Source organism: Neovison vison, chromosome 3, assembly GCF_020171115.1.
Source record: "Neovison vison isolate M4711 chromosome 3, ASM_NN_V1, whole genome shotgun sequence".
NCBI lineage: Eukaryota > Metazoa > Chordata > Mammalia > Carnivora > Mustelidae > Neogale > Neogale vison.
In genome coordinates, this window is record NC_058093.1 from 74,618,895 (window position 1) to 74,640,057 (window position 21,163).

At 39.0% G+C, this 21,163-nt stretch overlaps 1 protein-coding gene across 6 annotated transcripts in view; it reads right to left on the reverse strand.

Moving 5' to 3' along the window:
- Positions 1 to 21,163, reverse strand: part of TTN (titin) — a 274,456-nt gene that overhangs the window by 202,184 nt on the left and 51,109 nt on the right. For 3 of the 6 annotated variants that reach the window (XM_044242432.1, XM_044242430.1, XM_044242431.1), the window contains 3 exons: positions 20,075 to 20,131; positions 6,171 to 8,945; positions 5,107 to 5,385 (listed from right to left, as the gene is read on the reverse strand). In XM_044242432.1, coding sequence (XP_044098367.1) covers positions 5,107 to 5,385; positions 6,171 to 8,945; positions 20,075 to 20,131 — 3,111 coding nt within the window. Of the gene's footprint in view, positions 1 to 11; positions 300 to 418; positions 698 to 795; positions 1,075 to 1,518; positions 1,798 to 1,894; positions 2,177 to 2,743; positions 3,308 to 5,106; positions 5,386 to 6,170; positions 8,946 to 12,514; positions 18,983 to 20,074; positions 20,132 to 21,163 lie in introns of those variants that run through there. The other 3 variants (XM_044242428.1, XM_044242429.1, XM_044242433.1) reach the window with 3 other exon arrangements.

Here is a 21,163-nt window from a genome sequence, read left to right on the forward strand (position 1 = left end):
CTCCAGCCAACCTTGCACAATCAGGGCTCCGCTGCTGTCTTTGCTTCCCACGGAATTTGTGGCACGACAAGTAAAATTGCCTGCGTCATTCATGTCTACTCTGCTTATCTCCAAGGAGGCCGTGCCTTCCACAAAGGCTATTCTGTATTTGTCAGAAGAAGCTATTTCTCTACCGTCCTTGAACCAGGACACCCTCATGGGGAGGGAGCCAGCGATTCTGCAATCCAGCCTGCAGGTACTGTTGACCACACTGCCTACATTGCGCAGGGGTTTGGTAAAAAACGGAGCGATGTCTCGATCTGTTTGTGGCACAAGAAGAAAAGAAAGGTAAGCATGGGAAAGCGCTCAGTGATTTGATGTGTGCGTACCGGCTGGGTTACAGAGGAGTGTGTAAGCATCGGTTTCCGAAGGTACTAACCTAACACAGTGAACGTTGTTTCGCAGGAGCTGCTGCCCACCTCATTGGAAATCTCAAATGTGTACTGGCCGCTGTCGTGCAGTTCAGCTGAATAAAATTTGAGTTGGGCAACATTGTTTTTAAAACTTATTCGGTACTTTTTGCTAGCAACCAAAGGTCTTCCATCTTTGTACCATTTGGGCTTGAGTTCTGGGGTGCCTGTGACTGTGTACTCCAGCGTGGCTGGGTCTCCGGCTGTCACCTGGACCAGCTCTGCTCTCTCAACAATTTTGGCAGGTTCTACAATGGTATTAAATAGTTAGCATGACCAAGTGTGCAATAGGATTCCACTTCAAATGGAAACAGTGATTCTAAGTTACAAATGTTCCTGCACGCACCTTTGACTGTTAATTCCCCAATAGATGTTTGGCTCCCAGCTTCATTTTCAGCCAGGCATGTGTACTTGTCACCAAAACTAATCTGAACATCAGGGATGATCAAGACCGCAACACCGTTAGAAAAGCTCATTTTGATCTTTCCGTCTTCTTTAATGATCTCTTGTCCTTTAAACCAAGTGACCGAGATGGGTTCTGACCCTCTCACGGCAGCTTGTAAGGTAACGGTCTGACCTGCTAGTGCGGTAAAATCATCTACTTTCTTTACAAAGGTTGGCGGCTCTAGTTAAAGAAAGAGAACAAAGCTTGTCAACTCCCAAACACTTTCGACACCATTTACCTTTATTTCATCTAGGTTACATTTCTCCCATCCAATACCGCCCTTCCATAGTGTCGGTTCATAAGAAGAATAAATTAAAATTTAAGAACAGCTACACCTCCTTCTGAGAGAAAGAAGCACAGCTGTGGTTATCAGCAGACAACGTGGTCATAAAAGATGATTATGAAACCCACTTTTGTTACCCGAGATTAAATATTTACAGTCATCTCAGAATAAAGGCTGGATGAAGGTCGCTGACTTTGTCCCCAAGATCCCAGGTTAAAGCAAAAGTGAAACATACTCTCACGGAATAGGAGAAGAAGAAAAAGCGCTGGTTTTCCTTCAGTGGGTTAAGAAAGTGATTTCGACAATAGGTTAGTGAGGCACCATTTTGTTCAAGAACTGACCTTTTAAGAAGTGAGTTGCTCTGCAGCCACATTTCCCAACTTCATTAGCAACAACACATTCGTATTCACCAACGTCCGCACTATTGAAAGAAAAGATCTCCAGAGACACCAGAGACTTCTGAGACAACAACCTGTACTTTTTACTGCTTCGAATTTGCTTCTTGTCTTTGAACCAGCTAATTTCAAATGGTCCTGTGCCTGAGATTTCACACTGAAGAAGGGCATTTGTTCCTCTCACTATATCTGCAGGCTCAAGAGTTTTGATGAAAGATGGAGGCTCTACAAAGGCACGAAAGCATTGTGTAAGTGAGGTGTCCTGAGAAAATACAAAGAAAATCTTTTTCTCAGAAAACCCACGGACTCCAAGTCAACCAACCTTTGATAACTACTTCAGCACTGCAAGAGTCACTGCCAACGTCATTCACCGCCTCACATGAGTAAGTACCACTATCTTCGACTTTGACGTCCGTCAGATCAAGCACAGCCTCAGAATTGACAAAAGACATTCGAAGAGTGTTACTCTCACTAACTTCTTTGTTATTTTTAAACCAAGTGACCTGGATCACAGGGGAGCCTTTCAGCTTACAGTGGAGGCGTGCTGATTCACCTGGCAGCATTAAATAAGAGGGATCCACCTTCTTCACGAAGGATGGTGGCTCTACGGGAAGTTAACAAAAAAGAGAAAGGAAAGAGATGTGAAGCGTCAACTCCACAAAAGAAAAGGAGACGTATACCACAAGAAGACACAACACACATCAAGTATCTCGATGAAATTTCTGAAAGGGTTGGGGTGCCCTCAATAGTTCTCCAGGGTTCCATGATTTTAAAACCTATCCTGGGCTCTCAATTAAAACAAACAAACAAACAAACAAACAAACAAACATAAAAGTAAGCCAACTCTTGTTTTATGTGAAAAACAAACTCTCTGTCTTACACAAAAAACAACTGCATAAGAGAAGAGAGTTAAGGGTTGCCTAGACACTTGAAGTTCTTAGAAGACATTTTAAGCACATTTTGTTAATGGCACAGTTTTGAAAGAACAGAGTAGCTTCTGAAGAAGATTGAAAATATAAAATCAGACAATGCCAAGATTTCCCCAAACCAAAGGTTTGCTTGCATGAAATTACTTTAATAATAAAATGTACGGACTGCCTTGTTTGTCAATAGTTTTTCCTCCAGTGGCATCCTTAAAATGAAAAATAACATTCATTCACACATTTCTTACCTCTGATAGTAACTGTTGCTGAAGAGGAGCTGCTCCCAGCCTCATTGGAAGCAGTACAAACGTAGGTTCCTGAATCTTTTAGTTTGGCCAGAGGGATCTCAAGGGATGCTATCTTATCTTCAAAATAGATCTTATAATCTTTCCCAGGGGGTAGTTTTTGCCCATCTTTATTCCATGTTACGGTCACTTTTCTGTCTTCATCTACTTGGCACTCAAGATGGATCTTCTTATTGATGGCGGATTGCACGGGTTCTAATTCTTTAATGAAATGCGGCTTGTCGATGATGATTAACTCAGCTTGGCAGATGTCAGCTCCAAACTTGTTGGAAGCCTTGCAAGAATAAACACCTCGATCTTGAATTGTAAGATTTGAGAGTTCTAAACTGTGTTTATTTTCTGCCTCTGAAATCTTGCAGTTAGGGGAAGGTGATAATGCAGCACCGTCTTTCTGCCAAATGGTTTCAATCACGGGAGTCCCTAATACCGTGCAGAGGAACTTGGCTGTCTTACCCACAAAAGTTGTAACAGACTTAGGTCTGGAGTAAAAGCTTGGTGGATATGCCTCTGCAAAAGAAAGTTTTTTCAACATTATATTTTTGTCCCCACAGAAGCTCTTCCTGTAATTATTTATTATAAGAAAGAGAAAAGATGAGCTACATATTTAGATAGACACGAGACATTATTTAAAATAGGATAATAAATTCATCAGATGAAAAGATTGGCCAAAGGAAAGGGATGAGAGGGTTCTTTATAGAGGAGCGAGATACCACTTTCAATGTCTCCCATAAAGGAAAGAACAAATGTTGCTTTGTCTAGTAACATTAACTTATTATTGTTAATGATTTGTCCACTTTAGTAACTGATTCATTATCTGAATCATTTGATAAGCAATTCAGCTGCTCCTTTAATTCTGTGAATTAGAAGACTGTGTAGGGAAGATAAAGAAAATGCATTCAACTTTCCTGAAGAGTAGGGACATTAAGTGATAAGAAGACAGAGTACTTTGGTGAAGTCTCCCTAAAGTTCATGTCAACCATTAGCAAATCCTTCAATGGCCCAACTCTGAAACATTCCCTACATCATTTTGAAATTGTAAAAAAATTTATAGAAGTAATTTTCTATTTCCATTCTGCATTTTGAAGGAAGTCTTTAGGAACCTCTTTCCAATTAAAAAAAAAAAAATCTCCTCCTCTTCCTCCTTTCCCTCTTATTATTTGAAAGCTCAGGTATTAGTGCCCTTATTCAGCTGGACTAATTTGGGTGAAGAGGTTTCCAAAGGCATCATTAAGAATACTGCGAGGCAGCTGGTTGTATGGACACTCCAATTACAGAGTGAACCATTGGATGGGTTATCATGGGCCTGGGTTTCAGATTTTTTGATACATGAAAGACCTGCAAGGAAAAGGAAGCTAGAGGGAACCCTGACTTTTCCAAGCTAAAAAGATGGCCTTTGTTTGCCTTTCCCTTGCAGGCTTCTATTGGAAAAGACCAAGGGGCTGTTCCACCCAGATATTTAGTGCATATCTTCTCTCAATAGCACAGAGAATTGTTACCCCAGACTTTACATTCACACTTACCCTTGGAAGAAGAAAGCAAAAGAGAAACAGACAGAGACAGACAGACAAAGAAAAGGAAAGCGCTACTGATTTTTTTTTCCAAATGAGGGAAACCAAATACTCAATGAGTGTGAGCTACTCAAAAGTCATCTTGTTTGTCAATGAGGAAATTGAGAACAGAATATTTATGTAGTTGCTCTTATTTTTAAATTAGTAATAAAACCTAGGGTAAAAATCCTAGTTTATAGTCCTGAAGAGCTCCCTGTCTTATTTTAGGATTTAACTTCAATCTTATGTGCTGGCTTTTTTTTCCCCCCAGTTTGTAATTCTGTTCTTAACTGGGTAACTGGTTCCAAATTATTAAATACAATAGGACATTATTTATATTTTAGTAGCAACACACCATCCTGAAATGTGTCACATTAAGTGCCAAGCCAGGCCAGAAGGAATTAGCCAAGATATTTCCACCATGCTAGTCATTTTAGAGAGAGAGAAAGAAAACAAAACAAACCGAAAAAACAAAACAAAAAACCTCCAAACCAAACCTTCAGGTGCCACTGCTCATTGGATTTCTTGACACTGTTCCCAAAATAATAAATTATTTTTATTTTTCCCTTAGCTGCTCTTAGAAAGAAGACAGTAACGAATGAGATCTCATCCCCCATGGATGCTGTGCGACCTAGCCCCTGTGTCACAGCATGGTTGTTGGTCTTTCCAGTTGGCAGCACAAGTCCATCCTGCGCTGCAGAAAAAGTAAAACAGGTTACAGTGTGAAGCAGGGCAACCAGCTCAGTCTAGGCCATTTACCTGTCACAGTTAGGGTAGCTGTACAGCTGACACTGCCATACTCGTTGGAAGCTTTGCAGGTGTACTCGCCGCAGTCCACCACCTGGGTTCGCAGGATTTCCAGGCTGGAGACGTACTTCGAGGAGCGAATAGAACACTTGTCACTTTCATAAATTTCTCGGCCAGCTTTAAACCACTGGAACCGGACATTGGGGGCACTTTGGACCTCGCAGGTGAATTTGGCTAGGTGGCCCAGAGCTACTTCCAGGGGCTCGATTCTCCTTTTGATCACTGGGGCAGCTGCAAAGGGAAGCAGAGGCTGTTAGCATGCCTCCTTATCAGGCAGACCACATTTTTCTTTCTCTTCTCGCTTTTGTTGCTGTTAATGAAGTAAAACAGTTGAAACGGGTGAGATGGATTGCAGGGGTTGAGGACAAGTGACTGGAAAATGAGAACAATCATTGAAGGTAAAAGAAGACAATAAGTAGCTTTTAACACATTCAATCGTTCCTTTGCAGTGGATTGTGAAAAACATGATTAAATTGTGATGCTATGGGCTTACATGCATAACAACATGATATATTCTTTAAATATACCATGCTAAGGACACTGTGAACAGTATTTTTAAAAAGTGATATACTACATACAGTGATGAAGTGAAACAATATCCAAAAAGAAATACAAATAAGAAACACCAATGGACAATTAATCATGGTTATTCTGAATTCAGGGATGAGACTGGTAATTTCAGGCAGCAAGGCGTTCACTGACAGCTTTTATTATATGTTATATTAAAGTACTTTCAACTAAATATAACTAAAAAAATACTGGTATTATGGAACATAGGAACATAATATCTAATTTTAAAAATAAATAGGAATGTAGATAGGATAATGTATGACCTTGCAAGGCAGTACGGAAAAAGGAAAATAATTAATAACCATGATTATGTCTGTGGTTTCGTTCTTACTCTACACAAATCACATTCTGGCAGAGGCAGGTAAGTGAAAACTCAGTGATGGAAACTAAATCATTACGATCCAGTGAACATTAGAGCTCGAGCCCCCTCATCCTTAAAATCCAACCTCTTTTGACTACAGTGAGTTTGGCTGAAGTTGCTGCGTTTCCCTTGTCGTTCAAGGCCTCACAGGTATATGCTCCTTGGTGTTCTTCTGTATTTACTTTGTCGATTATTAACGTATATGTATTTTGATCTTGTAAACACTTGAGCTTTTCATCTGAATGCACCAGTGTGCCCTCAAAATACCAATTCACCTCTTTGGCCTTTGTTATGGATGACGTGAGTTTTACAGTGTCACCTTCCTCCACAGTAGTGTCCACCAAGTGCGTGTGAATGACAGGACCGTTCCCTTCAACTATGCTGCCCTCAGCTTCCTGTAGCTCTCCTAGGCCAGCCTCCCTGGTACCACTTCCAGGAGACTTCTTTCTTTCCTCTGATGGCTTTGGGGTCTCATCCTGTTTTTCATCAGGGCTAGGAGCTGGAACAACATCATCAGGGACAGGTGCGGTATCCGCAACTTTGACCTGACTTTCCACATGAAAATAGCTGACCTCTTCTGCAGAGACAAGATGTTTAGATTTGACTTCTGGTTCCCAGACTGCGTCAACCTTCTGGGAATCTGGAAAAGGACCCATCTCTTCCTGCGAGCCTGTTTTGGCTCCCTTCAGGATTCTGGGACCCTCGGCTGTCAAGATGTTTATTTCCTCACACACAATAGAGCACAAGGCATCCTTAAGCTCGGTTTTCAAGTTAGCCATTTGAGGATCAATGCCTTCAATAGTAATGGTTAATTCTTCCGTTAGAGTCTTCACTGAGGTAATAAGGTAGGTACACAGAATGCGCTTGGGCTCTTGGGTGAAGTTTATGGCCTTCACCTCCACCTTTTCAATGTTCCTTAGCCATTCAGAGAACAGACTTGGTTGCTCACTGGCCACTGCTGCTTGCAAAGCCCTGAGGATCTGAGTTTTGAGGTTTAATCGTTGTTCTTCTGGAATTCCAGGAAGCAAACTCTCCTTAGAAAGAGTGTCGCTTGCCTGCACCTTTTGCACTCCATTGACCATCAAGGGCTCTTTCTTACACTCACTGGTTTTGTTCAGGGGCATGACCAAGTCATCAGAATGCTCTTCCTTGAGAAGTACCTGCTTTTCCTCACACAGTAGTGGAAATCTTAAGGACTTGCCTTCCTCAGTCCTGGCTGCATGTTCTTGCCCTGTGCTTTCCAGTTGATCTGCACTTTCCATCAGAATTTCATCTTCTCTGCATGTGTGTTCTGAAGGGACCTGGGGCTCCCGGTTGACCTCAGAGGTGATGACCTCAGGACCCTTAAGACTTTCCATGCTTCCCTCAGCTAAGCTCTGACTCAGTGTGAGAGCACGTGGTGTGTCTTGCTTGGGAAGTGTCAGTCTTTGCTCTTTGTCCATTGAAGACACTGTCTTTTCTTCTGGTAAAAGCTCTTCCTCAGCCATAGAGGTTGGATATGAATGGGCTGGAGTGTCTTCTATCGAAGACTGTGGATAACTATCTTCGGGTCCAGTTAGTAAAGTTTTCAGAGGCTCCACTGTTAATGAACTGATTTCTTCTACAGACACAGCACTTGGGAAGATTTTTTCAGCATCTGATAGGACCACCTGTGGTTCAGGCTCTTGAAGCATTAGGACATCTTTGCTGAGAGTTTTCTGGGACTGGACCATCTCCAGCTGTAAACTGGGAGACAGTTCCTTGATAGACTGAGTACAAACGGTGCTGCTGATGGAAAGAAGTGCCCTGGTGCTTTCTGGATCAGGCACATTCTGCTCCAACATGACTACTGATTGCAAGGGCTCGGCCACTAACGTAACTTGACTACTTAGTTCACTAGCTTTAACTGTATGCTCATAAGCAAGCTGCTGGTTTTCTTCTGCCACGGAAGCAGCTTTCAAAACGGTGTTGTTTATAAAAGCTGCAATTTCCTTCTCTGAGTCAAATGTGTCAACTGCAAGACCCTTTAATGGAAAACCTCCAGCTGCCTCTGGTGTGGGCTCTGCTTTGAAGGGAGCATCGGTCATGTCCCTGTCTTCCAGAACTACAAGCAACTCTGCTGCACAGGTGGACTCACCCCATGTATTCTCTGCTTTACAGACGTAGAGGCCACTGTCTTCCCTCTGAGGGTCATTGACAATGAATGTCCCAGAACCATCCGGGTTATGAATGATGGTATAATAAACATTGGTGCAAAGCAGCTGGTTTTCTTTGAACCACAAAACAGTGGGTGCAGGCTCTCCAAGAACCCTGTACTCAAAGACAGCAGGGAGACCCTGAGCACACTGAATTGGTTTCAACTCCTTAAGGAAGTAAGGAGGACAAGGCCCTTCAGACTTCTCCAGAAATTTCTCCACTGGTTCTGGTTCTGTCTCTTTGTGTCCCTCTCCTTTGGAACTGATTTTTAGATAGGCATTGCATACTGTCCGTCCATATTCATTACTGGCAACACATGTATACTCTCCCTCATCCTCAAATTTGGTGAACAGAATGATCAGACTATGATCATTGCCGTCAAAAACCAATTTGTAGTCAGCAGAAGGGGTTAACATGACTCCATTAAAGAACCACTGAATTTTAGGCTTGGGAATGCCAGTGACAGTAACAGACAGTTTAGCTACATCCCCTATACTTATTTCAGCATTTGACACTTCCTTGGTGAAAACTGGAACACGGCCTTCCTTTTTGGAATCAAATGTAGTTGAATGAATTGGAGGTTCAGACAAAAGTTCAAGTGTTTCATTTCTGTTAGATAACTGAAGGCCAGAGCTATAAGTTTGGAATTCTTCTTCCTCAGCAGACAGAAGAGAACTAGAAAACTCTGTACGGGGAAAAGTGATTATTATTTTACTATCAATTTTATTTAACAACAACAAAAAATAGAAGTCAAAAAATTATGCACCAGCTGATGGCTTTCTTCTGCTTTATTCCCGGAATCATTAGATTATCTCAAGATTTTTAAAAAAGCACATTACTAAATTTTTAATCTTAGCTCATTTTATATTATATAACTATAAATACTATACTCATGCAACTTTCAATTCACTTCATTTGTATTAGTTTATAAATTTTAAAGCTATTTTATGAATTTTTCTCTGTGGTATAACCCCAATTCTAAAGTTTGAAAAACTGCTGCCTATATATTTAAAATAAAAGAATCCAGAATTATTTAAATCAAATTCAAAAAGAGCCAGAATTATTATTTATGTTTAGAATTTTCTTGAGTTAAGAATGATAGCCATTGTCAAACTGAAGACTGATTATTTCCAAAATAAAACACTGATGTTTCTGTTACTGCTTATAAACTAAAGCTATTATTAAAAAAAAAAAGAGGCTATAGGAAATACTTAATTTGTATTTGTAAGAGAATCATCAGTTTCACTTAAGAGAAATTCTTGCCTTCTTTGTCCCTGTAAATTGCCATAGTATTTCAACAGAGCTTTTATAATAAGGCTTTTTGTTAAGTCAATAAAATGGGAGAATTAGGAATGAAAGAAAATAACTCCAACACTAAAAATGGGATTGTACTTTATTGTGTGAGAATTACCTATACAGCATTATTGAACAGAAAAACAAGAGTGAATAACAGATATTCTTTAAACAGTATCACGGATGACAGGCATAATTTGATAAGAAGGAATTAGGCTTTTCACTAAATCTGGTAGGAATGTAGAACAGCTCTGTTAAAATAGTTTTATTACCTTTCCCAAAAGCAGAATTTATTATTGTATTAATTCACTCCCCTTGTATCACATGGAGTAGTCATGCCTTAATTTCTCTCTGTGCTGGCATAGAAGCATCAGAAGGCACAACTCTAGTGTCTAATGGCTCTAAATGCACTGGCAAAATTTACCAATGGCATGTAGAATACATATTCAGTTACTTATTATTTCAAATTAGTAAACTGCATAACCATTGATTAATTTCACATACTAATGGTGACCACTTAACTTTACATTTATTACTCATGTCCCTTCATTTGAACTCCTGAAATATCTGTAAAGGGAATGAATGTGAATATTTAAATCATCCCAACTCACTAATATTTGAAATATTTTCAGTTGTATTCTCTTACTTTTAACATGGTGTATTGACCATAAAAAAAACAGTAAATAAAATTCAAATGTGCTGAAACATCAAAGGTATAGTTAAAAGTACATGTAGTAGCTGGAGCTAATGTCTAAACTTTACTATGTATAATACAATGAATTCTCTATCCAGCATCAGAGAAATTAATATTCCCGGCTTTTAAGTTATGTGCCATTGAATCAGAAAAAAAATTTCATTTAATTATCTACAACAATAAGTAAGCCAAGTAAGTAAGGCAAGGCTTATTTTTCTTCCTTCAGTCATTTGTTATTCTGAATATCCTCAATTCATTGCATTTGAGCCTATAAGAATTCTAATGAGCAAAATCAAACTCTTCCTTCCTCTAAATTCAATAAGACATTACAAGGTTTTTCCCTTTTTCCTTCCTCCCTTGCCTCCTTCCATCCTTCCTATGCCAGCCATTGTCTTGTTTGTCATGACCTGAATTTCTAATTTGTTGAAACGTCCATTTTGTAACTAAGAGTAGAATAAATCCCAAAGTCCCTAAACTATAGAACTAATTTTATTTCAGGGATTTATGATGCAATATATTATATCTATACTTATTATCACAGACACTATGTACTCACTGGTTGAAACAGAAATGATTGTTCCACAATAGTATATCTATCTGGATGAGTTATAGTGACTCAAGACAGGAAAACAGATATTTTAGGGGGGCAGGGTGAGGAGGGGGTGTAAGCCTGACTGCTCTATATTCTGCACATTCTCAACTGCTCCTTGAATTTGGGAAGCCTTTAAGGGACTCCTACTGTGGGAATAAAAAATGGTTAGATGAAAGAAACAAACATAATTGAATATATGAATTATTTTGAAAATTAAATTTAAATTGCTTAAGTTATTATAATTAAAGGCAATATCTCTAATATGATCATGGTACATAAAAGTTTGATGCAGAGGACAAATCCAGCTGTTAGGTAACAGAGAGTAATTCAGAGTTGGAGGGAGGAAAGATTCGTAACTTCATTACTACATTCTATTATTTTCTCATCATTTGTTGTAAAACTAAAGTTAATCCTAAATTATATTAAGAAACATTACTATTAGGATGACACAGAATCGCAAAGTTGAACAATTATTTCTGAGGTGTTTTGGTCTAACTCCTCATTTTTAGGTAAGAAAACTAAATTGTCTTTTATTTATTACATCTTATGTGAGAAGATTTAGGTTCACAGTGATACACAGATACACTGTCAAGAATTTTGTGAATTTTTTTATAATTTTGAAAAACAAAGTCACCTTAGAGACACATATATCTTAAATTTGAATGCTTTTAAATTTCTAGTTAGTTTTAAAAATTTCTAGCTAGTTTAAAAATGACAGGAAAGCTTATTATCTTGTTATTTGCATATAGTCCGAGATACAGATTATTGTATTGCTGGATATAAAAATGCCCCACCTTCTATTTTCTAACGTTAAAGATTCTGAAATTGGACTACAGTTAAAAAACTCTACATAAGTGTAATATAGTAGTTTCCCCTCTCCCCCAGGTCAATATCAAGTGACTGTTGCATTTAACAGTTGATGATATTTTAAAAATTGAGAAAAAGAGGTATTCCCAAAAGTGGAAAGATCTTTCTTTGCATATTTTGCAAATGTACAAATGTCTAGATGAACTCCATCCAAAAAGAAAGCACTGTTGGTCCCTTCAAAAGCAGCAACAGTCAAAACATTTACAAAGGAGAGGGATATTAATAATGAAAATGTTTTTAAAAGAGCCAAACAAATATATTAAGGTTGCAATGTAAAACAAATTAGAGAACTAGTTATCAATTGGGTGAGGCTGGCTTTTGTTATTTGTTCTATCTATTCTAAGTCCAAGTCAGTAAGCCTGGATTTGGATACAAAAGGGTTACAATTTCAAAAATGACTTAATACTCAGAGCAGAGAGGAGATTTACCTTAACAACCTGTCTGCGAGGTCTTCTGACCCGGTCTTCCATCTTATGTTTTACTTTACGTAAATAGTTTATCTGGTAAAAGAGAATGCATTCTACCGACACTCTTTTGTGGAGGAGGAACGAGGGTAAAGCAGCGGTACAGACAGTTAGGTAGCCACGGAGATATTTAATCATGCTTGATGATTCACAGCAGAGTTGACACAGTGATGGTTCCATAGTTGAGATCACAGAATATTTACATATCCTACAAACATGAGATTTCTACAGAGAGAGACTGTTTTCCCAGGGGCTTTCAAAGTGTTAAATTCAGATCAAGTAGACCTATTTGGAAATTTATTGGATCTATATAATTTGGAAAATATGGCAGCACTCAATCAATTTGATCATTACGGAGGCACTGAAACTTTGCACAAGATACTAAGTTAGGGTCAGGGCTGCACAGGTCTCTGCCATTCCTGACTCGTTCATAGCCACACACCTGTACTCGCCTTCATCATCTTTTCCTAAGTTCGTTATGAACAGGTTGTGGAATCCTATGCCACTTTCCTCAGCACTGAATCGTGCACCTTGCACCAATCTCTCATCTTTGTACCAGTAAACCGTGGGTCGTGGAGAGCCACGGACTAAACACTGGAAATAAGCTGCTGTGCCTAAAGGTGCGTGACAGTCAGAGATACCTTTGATAAACCTGGGAGGCCCATCCACCACCTGAAATTCAAAAAAGCTGCCTGAGTATTTGCTCTTTAAGACTAACTCTTCCTTCAAGCTGCTTAAAGTCACTTTGCTTTTCTTTGTTGGCAGAGCAAACATTTCGGAATCTCCCATGGTGAGAAATCCCCGGCAGATAGCCTCTCCTACGCGATTCATAGCTCTGCACCTGTATGTCGCACTATCAGATGGACCGACGTTTCGAATTATAAGGGTGTGACTTCCATTCTCCTCACTGACCACATATTTGACATTATCTGGTTCAATACACATATATTCTTTATACCATTTAACTTCCGGGCTAGGGATGCCTATGACTGAACATTTGAACACTGCATCTGAATTTTCTGGAATTTTAAAATCGCAAATAGGCATTATAAAGCGAGGAGGCATTTCAAATACTTCTAAATCAATTTTTAAATCTTTGCCTTCTTCCCCCCTCGAGGCCATATTTGGATCTGCTAAATTCGAAGGTAGAACGTCCAGACTCACAATCATGCTTTTATGATCAGGAGTGAATTCAGGAACTGTGACTATTTTCACTTGCTTCTCAAATTCTTTAACGTCTTTTTCACTTAATTCAACTTCCAAGACAATTTCTTGAGGAGAAGGAGTTCTTGATGATGTCGTGTTCTCCAGTTCAAACTCCATGACATGCTGATGTGTTACTGGAGGTGGGAGGGCCACTGCTCTTTCTTTTTGGGGCACTATGTCTACTTTTGCAAAGCTCTTTGCTTCCCCTATGATGTTCACGGCATGGCACATGTACTCTCCCCTCTCTCCTTTTTGAATGTTAGAAATTTCCAAAGAGCACACATTACCCACCCTTTCTATTTTGATTCTTTCATCTGGCTCTAGCAGAGATTTATTTCGATACCATTTCACACCAGGAACTGGAATGCCCTCAACTTCAACAATGAAGCCTAATGTTGTGTTTTCATATACACTTCTTTTGGTCAGAGGTTCAATGAAAGATGGCGGCATTTCATTGTCTTTTGGTTCAATGGCTTCACTGGGTGTGCCAAATGAATCGGAACGCCATAGTTCATCAGCTGAACTCCTCTCTTCTGTAGGTGTATGGAAATGTTCATTTGGTGTACTGTCTTCCCTTTCTATTTTTGATGGGTACCTTTTAAAGTTTCCAGTGGGATTTGGTCCTCCAGTAGGAACAGAATATCTTTCAACTGTTTCTCCTCCTAAAGGTGTAGAATATCTCTCTATTATCTCCCCTGGGGGTGTAGAATATCTTTCCAGTGCCTCTCCTGGGGGTGTAGAATATCTCTCTAGAGCCTCCCCTGGGGGTGTGGAATATCTCTCGAGAGCCTCTCCTGGGGGTGTGGAATATCTCTCCAGTGTCTCTCCTGGAGGTGTGGAGTATCTCTCTGCTACCTCTCCTTCCGAAGGTGTAGAGTACCTTTCGGCAGCTTCCTCTAAACGTGTAGTTCTTCCCACAGTCTCACCTCCTGAATTTGTTGTGAACTGTTTAGTTGTATCTGAAGGACTGAAATAGAAATCAGGAGATTTTGGAGTTTCGAAATGTTCAACAGAGGATGGAGGGGTATAAAACTGATCTAACTCTGAGATTTCTTCACTGCTTATACTTCCCACATCAATTGAAATATCAGATTCAGGGGAAAATGGGCGACCTAATGATTCCTGTTGTTGGTTGTAATATTCATACACAGTGTTGAAAGTTACTTCTTCAACCTCCATTGATGTGATTGATTCACTCTGGAGAAGGTTTGCCTTGTGTTTGGTGTCTTTCATTTGAGGAACTTCATGCTTTCCAGCAGCAAGTAAATATTTTGTCAGAGAGGTCTCAGAGTCCATTACTTCTGTTGTACGTGCCTCATCCAATTTAGGAAGATTTTCAGAAAAACAAGTTTCTATCTCTTCTCCTTCAGTAGTGGAGACAGAAGTTTCATTCTGAACTTGAACTTTGTTACATTTTTCTTTTCCAAAGGCATCAATTTTTTCCCTTATTTGTTCATTTTGATCCTGCTGTTCCTCAGTCATTAAGAATGGAAAGCGCTGGCTCACTTCTGTGTGGCATGCGGCTACCTGGTGAACATCACCTCTGTGGTCTCCCAAACTTCCAGTGACATATCCCTGTGTCCTTCCATCCTGCTTCTGAAATGATGCCGACTCTGCTTCCAAAGTGTGTTCTTCTTCCTTTTCATAGACCTCTAAGAGCTTTCCCTCACTTGCTGCTTTTTTCAAATGTGAAATGAAACTTCTACCTCCATTTTTTAGAGAACTGTTTTCCTCAGAAATATCAGTTTCTCCTACATCAGGAGATGAGGTTTGAAGTAGGGCCCATGATCCACTGTGGGTTTCTTCGCAAAAGGATTTAAGAGAAATATCAGGATTTAAAATTTCTAAATTATGTTCTTGTGTATGTTTTTCAAAAGAAAGAATATTTTCATCAAAATGCCTCTTCTCCTTCACAGTCCTATCTGAAAACTCATGACTGGAAGACATTTCTGGACTGGTAAAAATGTTACTCAGCACACTTTTAGAGGTATTTTGTGTCTCAGATTGTGATGTTTCAGTGCCAGCAATTTCTTCTTTATAAGGTGTTTTCTGTTGCTGAGTTTCTGGCCCTTGGAATTCCTTAGCTGGATCTCCTATATGAGAATACATTTGTTTTAGATCAAATATAATGCTCTCGGCATCGGCTATTTCAGAAGCATGATGTTGGATTTTAAAACCAGCTTCTTCGGGTTGACCACCATCTAATGCTTGGAATTTTCGATCTGCATTTTCTATTTGTGAGTGGAATGGTTTTAAGTCAAATGTAATGGGTGCTTCCTGTTCAGCCCTTCCAGAAATTACAGATTGATCTATAAGACCTACTCCTTTCTGTTTTTCCCCCTCTTGTACTTCAAATTCCTTATACGTTTGAGAAGAAAGCAGCTTTAAATTCATTACAATGTCAGATGAATCTGGCTCAGTGTCTGGAGACATTGTCTCTGCCTGATATATATTTGCATTTAGGTTACTTAATCTTGATTCTCTTTGCTTAAAAGGAAAGTCTCTGTCATCAAGCTTCCTCTGAGGAGGACTGACAAATGATTTCCTGGTAAGTCTTTTTTCTAGAACTCCTTTTTCTACATGTTGTAGCTTTTCAAATGCAATGATTCTATGCTTCACATTTTTCCTTGGGTAGTGTCTCTCTTCAAGGGGTTCTTCATATATGATGAGAGATGAATCTTTTGGATTGTAGCTATCAGAAGCTCTCTCAGACTGGATATTTGGTAAATAGTCTCTTTGGGCGTATTCTTGCACATTTTCCCTTTCTGCATCACCAAGTTTTCTGAAATCAATTTTTACCTCTTTCCTAATTCTTTTAACTTCACTGAAATCATCAGCAAATGGATAGACAGTACCCTCGGCTTGGTACAGCTTTGATTCTTCATCTATGTGTCCCTCTCTCCCTTCACCCTGACACTGCATGAGTTTGGCTCTGACAGGCTTGTTGATTTTTATGGCTCTAGAAGCACCTTGCATAAATCTGGGTAGTTTTTCTCTAGAATATGTGCAATGAACCTGATCTTTCTGATCTATCTGTTCAGTTGTCTCAAGGCTTTGAAAATATTCCCTTACAGAATGTTCTTTTATATTGGATTGGGGAGTAAAAGGACCAGACGGATAATCATAAAAATGGGCCCTTACAGATTCTCCCTGAATTTGTTGATCTCTGGAATATTTTGTATAAATTCCACCAGTATTTTCTAAATGACTATACCCCCTATAAGTGACCGGTTCCACAGTCAGATTTGAAACACTCTCAATGGTTCCTGAACTGTTTTGAGCAACACATTTATATTCTCCAGAATCGTGATAATTGATATCATTAATATATAATCTGTGGCTAAAATTAACTTCTTCAAGTTGAAACTTCTGGGTCTGCTTTAATAGGAGCCCATTTTGAAACCATGTCACGACTGGTTTAGGCTCACCAGACAATACACATTCAAATACTATGGAATCCCCTTCTCTACACCTGGAATGCTTTGGCATCTCTTGTAACATTTTTGGTGGCTCATTAGTAATATCTGAAGAAAATATAAATTTGTGTTTTGGTGACGGAGGAGCTTCATCCTCGGGTGTTACTGTAGGTTCCAGCTCCTCAGGGTGAAGCAATTCTCTTGACTCTTTATCCTGTTCTGGGGTTGGAGTAGCTGCTGTTATCTGAATTTCTACAGGAAAGGAAAGCAATTCTGCATCTGCAGAGGGAGGAACTGGGAAGTTGGTTTGGAGATGTTTTCGACCCTCTTGTCTCGAAGACGGCTGAATGCCTTTTGTTTGGTCAAACACCAATGCCAGCTCCTCTTCCTCATCAGTGTATTCACACAACACTGGGACTGTACGTATATCAACCCTGTGTCCTTGCTTTGCCTTCACTTTAAGTACACCAGTTGTTTTTACTGTTCCGTATTGGTTAAACAGCACACAGGTAACAGAACCTTCATTTTGAGGAAGAACAGAAGAAAAAGTTAATACTGAATAGTTCTCTGAGGTGTGAGTGACAAAGTCTCGGTGACGTGGGATTGGTAGATCATTGTTATACCACGTCACTATGGGTAGAGGATATCCTTGAAAATGACACACAAATTTACAACTGTCACCTTCATAAACTTCTTGAGATTCAATTTCTTGAAGAAATGAAGGTGGGCAACGTTGTGGATGCTTTTGGAAAGAACTTTCCAAAAATCTTGTGCTCCTTCCTTCTTGCTTGGTTTCAAATTCATCAGCTTCAGTGGAAGTAAAGTGCTGTACTTCTCTCAAATTGTCATTTCTTACATTCTCACTATCTAGCTTTGCATTTTCTTCAATATTTATAACTGCACCCAAAGCTTCACTGGAGTGTGGTACAACTTGGGACACCTCTTCAGGAGTCTCAAACATTTCCTCGTTCTTATTTACAACAGTGATATGTCTAGAGGACCTTCCAATTTCAGTTTTGGTCATAATTTCTTCAAGCTCTCTTCTATGGGTATCCTCGCTTACCAGAATCCTACCATATAAATGGTCTTTTTGGAGACTTTCTCTTAGAAACTCCTCTTGGCTCATTCTTATTTCAGTCTGGAGGATTTCTTCATCAACAGTAGTTTGAAAGCTTGGGGGAGGTTCTCCAGATTCTACATTTTGATCCATTTGATCAGGAAGGACCTGTGGATTTTGGACAATCCCCTCACACGAATGATCTACTTTATCCCTATTTTTGGCTAGATCCAATACAAACCTGCCTTCCAGCTCCTCTCTAGAGAACAGAAGGTCTTTATCCCTAGTTTCACTTCTCAGAGTTCTTGTGCTTATTTCAGAGGACACATCTGAAACAGATAATTTCTTCTTCTCCATTAACATTTTTCTAGCCTCCCGCAAACGTTGCAACTTCATTTTGGTCTCCTTGTCCAGGAAGCTTTCACCTACACTAAGCCATTCCCTTATGTCAGATTTACTTTCTAAATATTCCTCCTCATAGGGAAAGTCCATTTTCCTGCCTGGACTTACTGTCTTAAAGTGTATCGTCCTCATCATTCCTATTTGTTCTACGTCTTGTTTTTTGTTAAAGGGAGAACCAGTAAACCTCAGGCCAACCTCTATCCTGTCTTCTCTCCTTTCAGCTAAAGCCTCCGTATTTCCATGTGTCTGTTCTGCCCTTTTCAGAAATTCTAAACATTTCTCATCTTTCCCTTTTTGCATAACAAGCAATGATGCTGTCGATTCAGCCGACCCTTCACTATTCATTGCTAATAATCTATAACTTCCAGAATCTCTGCTCTGGACGCTTTTAATCTCTAAGCTGGAAGAGTGATGATGTAAATCACTCTCAGTTTTTATAACCCGTCGAAGACCCGTTGGGATGGGCCGATTGTTATGAAACCAAGTCATTTCTGGAGTTGGACAAGCAATTAATTTACACATAAAAACAACAGGTTCCCCTTCTAAAACATATTGGAAGGTAAGTTTTTGGGTGAAAGAAGGCTTGAAATATTCGGGCCAGGAGCTTGTAGATGATATTCGACTTGCATATCTTTTAGCAGCCACGGAGCTGTGGTCTAAGTCTTCAGAATCTGAAAAGGCATCGCGTGTATCTCTTTCGGAATGTTCAGATTCCCCCTCGGAGAACAATTCTGAAAAAAAAGTAATTTATAAAGCATTTTACTATTTTCTGTAGTATTTGAAAAAGTTGAAAATAAATGAAATTGCAAAATAGGAAATAGAATAAAATGCATGCTACAGATTCTCACAAATCCATAAAAAAAATTCACTCACCATATTTGTTCGAATAAACGCAACACCATGCTCTGTTTAAAAGATTCTGACACGAAAATCGTTCGTTGTCTGGTCTTTTCTTCAGACTGTTGAAATTTCTTCTTGAACAAGCAAAAATGCATTTCAAAATAACATGTTCCTGTGCATGTTTGTTTTGAGATCAGGAAAACTTTGTTCTTTTAATGGCTAAGAGGAAACTCTTACCTGACTTGCAGAGAGTGGAATAAACGCCCTTTCTGATCCTTTTGATTGCAGATTAAATTATCATATTTTTGAGAATTAACTATTTAAAAAATATCTATTAAGAACTATAACCATAAATAATTAGCTAAAATAAAGTGAGAAGGCGTTTATTCGAACTAATACAGCTATAAAGTCACAATGTTATGCAAAGGAAAGCAGGCAATGAGGATCACGTAAGGCAGCTATCTGCAAGCCAGTGTAAGAGACGTATCAATGTTAAAATGATGTATGTGCATGAAGTGTACACCAGAATGGGAATGTAACATTTTCACACACCCTAAACAAAATAGCATTTCAATCATAATTCATTCATGACATTGCATTCTGAGAACGACAGCTAGGTTTTTGTCTATTGTTCAATTTAATTCACTGTGATTTTGAAAACAAACTTCTACTTCTTGATTTCATGCATTAAGATGACAACTTTTCCAATACGCACTTTTGAAAATGGCTGCAAACATGAAGTTGAATGTGACTGATAAATTTTAAATACAAAATTTTAAATGACCATCAAACAAATTACCAAGAAATGCATGTAACCATCAGCATACTAAACTAGGCATGCGACATAGTAATATATACTCTAAGAGATATATATGTACATCTATGTCATTTTTCTCAATAATACGAAGAGAAAGTAGGCAACTCAAGGATTCTATTAATCCTTCGGAATTTCTACTTGAATTTCACATCCAATATAACAATACCTTTCATCTCCACCTCAATCTGCTCTTCAATCCTCCCGTGCAAAATGGATTCTGGGGCTAAAATGGAAAAATATATACAGAGATTTTAATGATTAATTCCATATACTTTCTGCCTCAGTTTATATATTCATACAATTATGATTTTCCTTGATTCTGGTAATAGAAAACTACATCTCCCAAATGCACCCCCAAAATCCATGCCAAACAAATCAATGAGCTGATAAAGTACATGACATGTTTGCAGAAAGATTTTTTTAAAATTTTATTTTAGGTTCTCTGTGAAATTTCCACTTTTAGTTCTTTAATTCCTCATGCCTTTACATGCATTCAAAAAAGCAATCCACAAACTACAGGATTTTTTTTTTTAACGTCCTATCGACTGATCACTAAAAGACTAAGAGATGGTGTCACATTGAGAAGGAACATGCATTTTCTAACTTGCCACTTTTTGCTGAGGGCTATTCTCAGGTTTTCCTGCAGAATTAAGCGTTTCCTACTAGTAAGTAGTCCTTTGATTTGAACCATCTTTAAAACTTTAAACTACACAAAGTCTGATGACATATTAAGGAGCCAAACAGAGAGCCCTCAACTCAAAATGACTTTTATTATATAGGGAAAAGGCGCAGGCCTTAGACACAATCGTCTCTGGGGCAGCCTGTTGAGCAAGGCAGGTTCCCCGGGTTCCTGCTCAGTCTTCCGTCCATCTATGTGGCACCACGCATGCGGGCTGGCCTCCTTGGCTTCTCCGTTCCTTGTGGGCTTTGGCACGAAGTGAAGGACAAACTTCACGTTTTCTTTGATGATTCTCTCTTTACTTCATGGCTTGTTTTAATTTGTGACTCTTTGAGGGTTTTAATACTTTTAATGTCTGAACCAAGGGCAATTTTTGTAACTGCTCTGGTTTGCGATTCTTTTGCTAGGTGAGAATAAAGTTAGGAAAAGGAATAAATTAGCTGTGTTTGTAAGAGTAAAACACATGCTGAATTTAGAGAAGGTGACATGTGATTAGGATGAGAAGGAAGGCAGCATGTTAGTCCCCAAACTAATATAGATCTGTGCTTCCTACACACAGAAGAACTCTACTCAAGC